Source organism: Cavia porcellus, unplaced genomic scaffold, assembly GCF_034190915.1.
Source record: "Cavia porcellus strain 051 isolate PalLab524CR breed Dunkin Hartley unplaced genomic scaffold, mCavPor4.1 scaffold_1, whole genome shotgun sequence".
Taxonomy (NCBI): domain Eukaryota; kingdom Metazoa; phylum Chordata; class Mammalia; order Rodentia; family Caviidae; genus Cavia; species Cavia porcellus.
In genome coordinates this window covers 183,589,147-183,596,693 of record NW_026947484.1, presented here as the reverse complement: position 1 = coordinate 183,596,693, position 7,547 = coordinate 183,589,147, and the positions used below count along the sequence as shown (strand labels likewise).

Sequence of the window (7,547 nt, the reverse complement as noted above, 5' to 3'; positions counted from 1 at the left end):
TCAGTCAAAGTCCCAGATCTTACTATAGTATTGCGTGCAACTCTATGTCAGGGGGCTGAAGCCAGAAACCAACATCCAAGGTGATGGTGAAAACTGGAGCTCCTCCAAAGAAACAGAAGTGAGTCTTTCCTCTTCATGTCTCTTCTATACCATTCCAGTGTCAGTCTTCCCAAGGTGGTGGTGGTGAGGGGTCTTCCCACCCAGAACTATGCTGATCCAGTTCAGGTGGGTGTTTCTTACTCAAGTTGATATAATCAGTTAACTATCATATTACCTCTTCACTTCCTTTACACTTTCAACAAGGTATTTGCTGTCTTTTGTTTTCTCTGCTAGACATTGTATGTGTATAGCTAAGTATCTTCTGAAAATGCTTTATTATTAAACATTGCATTTTGCAAAATACTTTTACCATCTATTATCTCATTTAAACCATTCTATAAACTTTCTTTCACAGATGAGTAGGCTGATGTTTGGAGAACTTGTCTTTATGGATTCATCCAAGGTAATAGAACAAAAACTCCTGTGTGTACTGTTCTTTCCTCTAGTGCTGCTGGTATAAAAATCATGATGCTATATGTGACTCCATATTGTCCTCGAGTTACAGGATATCAGAACTGGTATCTCATATGGGTTACAGAATCATAGCAAACATCATTATTGAAATGCAGTACACTGTCCTGGGCATTATTAATGAAATTCCTCAGAAACTCAAAAATGTCTATTTATTAAATTACTATTAGGTTGCAACCATTAAAGCAAATCAGTTCATCTACTACCCCCAAATATCCTTTCAGTTAGGTTAGTTTCATTTCTGCTCTAAAAAATTGAATAATTTAGAGCAGCACAACTAAGTTTTTAAAAGCCCAGTTGTTAGAAAAGCAACAAAAAGGAACATATTCTATTCTGAGCCATTTTGAGATTGTGTTGTCTGGATTAATTGCTATTTAGTTATAGATGAATCAAATGTATAAAAATTGTAAATTTTATCATTTGTGGTTTAAAAGTTGGTACATAAATAGCCAAGATGTTGGTTAATTCATCTAGAATATATACTAAAATGTTTACTTATATCTTTGATTTAAAAAGAAAATGGTGATTTTTTTGGTTAGGTAATGTAAATTCAAATATTAATAATAGCTCCTATTAAGCCAGAAACTCTCATTGTGGGGAATTTATCAGGAACATTTATATTCTACCTAGCATTCCTGTTATCTTCTGAGTCACACTCCTAATCATTATGTACTGTAAAAATGTACTAATAAAAAATAAAAAGTGAAAAATAATGAAATAGCTCTGACCCTATCTACATCACAGATATGAATCCTGTCTTATTCAAGCACTGCATCTTACAGTCAGTAGAAACCTGCTGGGAAAATAAGGTGACAAACAGCATGAAAAATTTGTTTCTGTTTCTCTTTCCCCAGTCCACAACAGAACTTTCTCTGTGTTCTAAATTCTGTCTCCAAGGCAAACAAGACAGAAGTTGGCCACTACAACCAAATTAATCCAGCAGGTAAGGCTCGAATGAACACAGGTACTTCCAATTCCTCTGAGAGCTAATTTACTAAATAATGTAATTTTTCTCATTATCCCTTTTCAAGAAGAAGGAAGACTTGGTTAAAACATTACTTCTGGAAAAATGTGCCTTAAAACTGCAACGAGAGATGAAAGTTAGCTAACCAGCTGTTTTTGTTTAAAAAATAATAAGAAACTAAAACTTTTCAATTTGAAGGGATCTAGACATAGACTAATTTTAATGTGATGGATAGAAACAGGAACAGGGTAAAATGCGTATTTATCTGAGATTGAATAAAGGAGAATGAAAAGTTTTTAAAAATTAACTTTAGGAAGCAGGCTTTTTCTCAGCTTCTGTGGGAGGTGGAGTAAGAATGTAACAGAGGACCCCTTACTTGTATCTTGTCTACATTCTCCTCAATCTGGCACCAGAAGTAACCTCTTCTACCCTAGGAATTTTTATTTTAAACACAATTAAATAAGCAAAATAAAACAATAAAGTCAATCAAAACAAAACAGTTTGATATAGGACTTCAAAACAAGATAACAGGAAATCAACAATAGTTACCATAATGCCGTTGTCTTCACAACAGCTGCCCCTACCTTCAGACATAGTAAAAATCAAACAGGACAGACCAGAACCAATAAAAACAAATGAATACAATAAAGGACTTCAAACCAAGATAATAGTAAATCCAAAATGGCTACAATAGTGTGTCCTATCATCTTCAAAATAGCTGCCCATGCCATTGGATATAATGAAAGCAAGACACAACAGAATAAAACCCAACCCCCCAAAACAATGAAAATGATACAGGACTTCAAAGCAATACAATAGGTAATCAACAATGGGTACTGCCTTCAGAAGTAGATCCCTCGTAGGTGTTACCTTGGATATTGTTATCTTCTAAATAGATGATCAAATTACCAGCTTTAGGCCTGCCAAGTCAGTGAAACACTAAACACTACAAGCATTAAGTTGTATTTTACATCAATAGCTATCATCATACTGTTTCTCTGGATTGGCTGGTTGCCTATAGCAGTGCAGAGAAGAGGGGCTCATTGGCTTGACTCCTTTCCCAGCCCTCGCACTGGAAGGAGCTTGCATCTGGTTCTCCCTCTGCGCATGGTGCCAGCTTGCAGGGAGGGCTTGCTTCGTATTGATTTCTTATTCTCCTCCCCTGAAGTCTGCGAATGGCACTGACTCACGGGAAAAGGCTGGCGCCTGTTTCTCTCCCCAACATCTGAATGGTGCTGGCTCACATGGTGGGCTTGCTTCTTGAAGAGAGAGCTTGCATCTTGAATTCTGTTTATCTGCTAATGAATATGTGAACTGCTTCTAAGATTTAGACATTATGCACTGTGTTAATATAAACATGGGCAAGACACCATGTTACAGTGATAAATGTATACTCTTTAAAATTTCATGCTATTACTTTTACATATTGGACTTCTGTTTTTATTTCAGTACCATAAAGATGTTTGTAACAGTGTTCTGCATACTATTTTTTAGATTAATCCAGACATTTTCCATTTTTGGCTTACCATTTTGTTTTCTACCTCACAAATTTTTTTTCTGCAGTCATTTTTGAGTTATTTTTTTTTCATGAAATCATTTTTCACATTTTTCTTTAGAGAAGGTGGTTAGTGTTTGACTTTTTCAAGTTTTAATTTCTCTCAAATGTCTTGCTGTGTAATTCTATGTAAATTTAACCAAATTGTTTTTTCTTTTTCTTTATTAATAGTATGTGTCTGCAGAGTTAGTACATGTACACATATCTTAATTCTTTTTCACCCCTTCCACCTTTTGACCTAATTCTTGAAAGCCATTTTCACTGGCTGTATAATACCAGAATGACCTAAATTTGCTTTGTATTTTAAACATATACTCATCTTTTTTTTTTTCCCTTGGCTTTTATAATAACAGTTGAAAAGTGAAGTTATTTTTGATGCCCTCCAGTTTACTTTGGTGTATTTTAACACAGATTTCTTTTTATTTATCATAGTTGGAATTCATTGTAATCTTGAATTAATTATTTACATATTTCATGCATTCCAGAAAGTTGTTAGACATATCTCTTTGAATATTGCTTTTGCTTAATTCTCTCTATTATCTCCTAAGAAATCTTATTCTTTTCGTCTTTATCTTTCAAATTTCCACCTCTTTGTCTATGATGCATTCTTTATAATTTATTCAGTTCTTTATTTTAATGTTAATAACTATCTCTAGCAGAGTTTATTTTGTTATTTTATCCATTCATATAAAATTTCAATCCTTATAATTTTTATTTCTTAAAATTCTATTTGGCTATGTTTTAAAACATTCATCATATTATACAGATCTTTTTCATGGTACTTTCAGGACAACTTAATTTCTTCATCCACATTCTATTCACTCATTTTCTGATTCTTTTAGGAGCAAAATTGCTGTTATTTCTGTAGACTTGTGTGTGATGCTTTATTCTCGTTAGTGGTTTTTAATTGTAAACTCATTGATGGAAAATTTGTCATAAAAATTGGGTTTGAGCTGTGTTCCTCCACAGAGAACTTGGTTGACCTTTGCTAGTTACCTGGGGTGGTTATTCAAATCAATGTGAATGATTCTATTGACAGTTTTAGAAAAACATTGAATTTAGTCTGAAGATACATTTGCTTATTTCTAGTTACAAGATTTCTTGCTGACTCCTCAAGGCAGGACTCGTCTAATAAATCTTTTTAGTGAAGAAGTAAACATTTGAATGTCCATATTTAAGAAAGACTTTTTTGTTGAATAGTTAACCTTGAATAGAATCCATTCTATTATTTCCTAGAACTGAACCTAAGAACCCAGGAGAGCAACTCATGATATCAGAGTTTCTGTCCTTCTCTGGGTTTCTATTTATCTTTAATAATTTTTACTTTTGAGAATTTTGCCAATTATAATAATATATTTGCATATAATAAATGCATATATTATATACATACATTATAGCTATATTTTCTTATTTCTACTGTGAAAATTTTACTATCTTATTCCCAATACTGTCAAAAATTTAAAAATTTGCAATAGGCTTTCATATTTCTATACAAATTTTTTTCATTTAACAATATATTTACCCATATTCATTAATGTATATTTTTTACTCTCTTTTTCTGAGTCACTGAATAATATTAAATATTGTGAAAAAGGCACCATTTAGTACATTCCCTACTAATGATTATTTAGATTGCTTTTGGTTTACATTATCAAAAAAATCAATGTACATACACTGGTTTTTTGTATATTTAGGTTAAATCTATAAGGAAGGAATTGTTAGGTGAAAGGATATACTGCTTAAATTTTAATGTTGATTTATTTTTGTTGATTTGTTTTTCAGAATTTGATACTACTAATTGGAGAAAATCAGTGTGCCTGTGTCATCAATGTCTTATCTACATTGATTTTTATGAGCACATTATTGTTAATTTGATTAATATTTAGCTTCTTAACTTTATTTTAGTATTAATCTCTGGGAGATAGAACATATTCCAAAAATATGCATGGAGTACTTTTAATAGACAATTTTCATGCCCGATGAGAAATTGATTTGAAGCAATTTTTTTCATATCCGACCCTGAAACACAATCTATTTGGGGTGATGGCATTGGAGTGCTCATCTGACTGCGAGTGTCCTAACTGTCTGGAAGATGCTCAGAGTGAGTCTGACTGGAATCTCTGTTCCAAAGCAAGAGAAAATAGCTCCTTACATTCAAGATCAAGGAAGAAACCCCTGATGCCTTTTGGCTTACAGACTTGTCCTCCCCAGTGTCACTTCACTAGGCCAGAGAATGACACAGATGACTCAACACCTCCTCCTCCGGAAGAAGAGGGCTCTGTTGGGTTTTCCCAACACAGTTCTCTCAGGCTGAGCCCTGACAACATTCGAAGGAAACTCAAACCATCAAGAGAGCTGACTGTCCAAGATTTGCTGAGAGAGTTTGGGGTCAGTGGAAAACTCCCACCTAACTCCGTGTCTGTGGGTCACTTCAGAGATCACGTGGTTTTGAAGTTCCGACGAGCTCTGTACTACTCTGGACTCTGGGTGTCCCATGTCCAGGGCTACAGATGTGAAAATCACTTTTCAGCTAAATATTTTCAAAACAATCCCGGTAGCCTGCGTCGCCTGGTTCCTTGGCTAAAACGGGAACTAAGAGCTGTCTATGGGGATTATGGCTACACAGTGAAAAATATTCTAGCTGCCATCCTCCATCATATGACTGAATATGATTTGGACAGTGAGTCTTTCATTCACCTTTTGGAACCTTATCTTCTACAGCATACTCACCATTTCCTCCATGAGTTTATCAGTTTTGTTAATTCGCCTTACAACATGAAGATCTATGACCAACGAGCCATTTATGAGTGTCCTTCTCTTTCAGCATGGGAGAAAAAGAAATCTGTTGCTTTAGATCCTATTTTGCCTTTGCTTAAAGACCATGAAACCATGATGTCTCAGCATGATAAAAAGCAGTCTAAAAACAACCAAGGTCAGTGTAAGAAAGAAGTCAGGTCTGAGTCTCACTTGAAACAGTTTCCAAATGGTAACTCTTTTTTGAAAAATTTTGATGTTCCACTAGTCCATCACAAACAAGCAAGCAAAATCCATGTTTGGAGCAAAACTAAACCAGAATCAGGCACAGATTCTCCTGATGATGTGCCTCTAAGCTGGGCTATGCAAAGAGAAAGTAGTCCAGGAATGCTTACTTGCAAAAAGCATATTCAAGAGAAAAATACCGAAGGGATGAGGTTGCAACCCAGTCACATTCAAGATGTAAAGAAGACTGAAACAATGGCACAGGCCTTCAGCTCTCCAGAAATTTCTAATCAGGAACAACTGCAGAAGTTCAATCTAAGAGAAGGAAGGATTTTGCACAGTGGCTCCCAGGCAAATTTCCAGAAAAAACAAATAGAAAATACCAAATCCTCAGATTCCTCACCAAAAGTTTTTCAGAGGCTATCCAGAGAAAGAGCCGTGATAAACTGCAAACCTAGAAAGAGAGATCCTTCTTGCAGTTGCATCTCAGAAAATTCCCTTTCTCCTAACAGAAATGGTAGAAAGCTAAGTTCTTTCAGAAAGAAACCATCAAAGCACAGACCTTCTTCCCGGTTTATTGAAGGTGGTTTGCGTCACAGTAGAAGAACTGAAAGGCAAAGGAGATCCAGTACTCAGAGATCCAAATCCTGGTGTGGACGCAGAAGATCTGAAGGCAGAGAGTCAGTAGGTCAGGAAATAAGTCACGGATGTGGACCCTTAGCCCACAGTGTAGTGTGTGAGTCCCCAAAAGAAGAGAATGTGCATGGCCATGAACCCAGCTATAAGGAGGTCCCGTTCGCCCTGGTTCAATCTCTGAAACTTTCCTCAGCAACTGAGAGGAGGCCCAAATGTCCTTCTAAAGATGACAGTACTTCCCAAACTCAGAGCCCCTGTAACAGTGCCTCCTGCCTAACTATTGGGAAACAAAGATCCCCCAGTAAAGGGGACATGAAGCAAAAAGCCACGTTGCCTAGAGGTAGAAGAACCAGAAGAGTCAGACACCAGAGAAACAAAAGTCAGCATTCAGATATAGAAACCAGAGGGGAATTCAGTGATGATCCTGGAATTCTGGATGACACAGGGCTGAAGAGTGTTTTTTCTGAACGTGCAGCTTTCTGTAGGAGGCGTTGTTCCCAATACCAGAGGTCTTCAGAAATATCATAGAGTTAACAACAAATGAAGAGGAGATCTCATATTAGAAACAGAGGTGCAAGTTGTTTTCAGAGGGAAATTCATTTACTTGGCCACTGAGAATCTTGCAAGTATGAATACAATCTACAAATATGATTAAAAATATTTATCACATCACTTTGTAATTGGAAACAAAAGCCCGATGATTGAACTCAAAGATTCCGTTGGAGACAAATATATATAATTAAATTGTTCATATACGTAAACATTATCTTTGTCTTTTTTTAAGTGAGTGGACTTCTTAAAATATTTTTCTTATCTTTGTTTCTAGATTCAATTATAAAGATT

General features: G+C 35.5%; 1 protein-coding gene across 1 annotated transcript; it reads left to right on the top strand.

Moving 5' to 3' along the window:
• The first annotated feature begins 5,022 nt into the window (after nt 1-5,022).
• Nucleotides 5,023-7,261, top strand: LOC101788808 (E3 ubiquitin-protein ligase Topors-like). Its single transcript, XM_005004138.2, has one exon. The coding sequence runs from the start codon at nt 5,133-5,135 to the stop codon at nt 7,230-7,232; it is 2,100 nt and encodes a 699-aa protein (XP_005004195.2). The 5' UTR covers nt 5,023-5,132; the 3' UTR covers nt 7,233-7,261.
• Nucleotides 7,262-7,547: the final 286 nt, after the last annotated feature.

Excerpts from the sequence above, each read along its gene's own strand:
- LOC101788808 (XM_005004138.2), top strand. The coding sequence starts at position 5,133 with ATGGCATTGGAGTGCTCATCTGACTGCGAGTGTCCTAACTGTCTGGAA.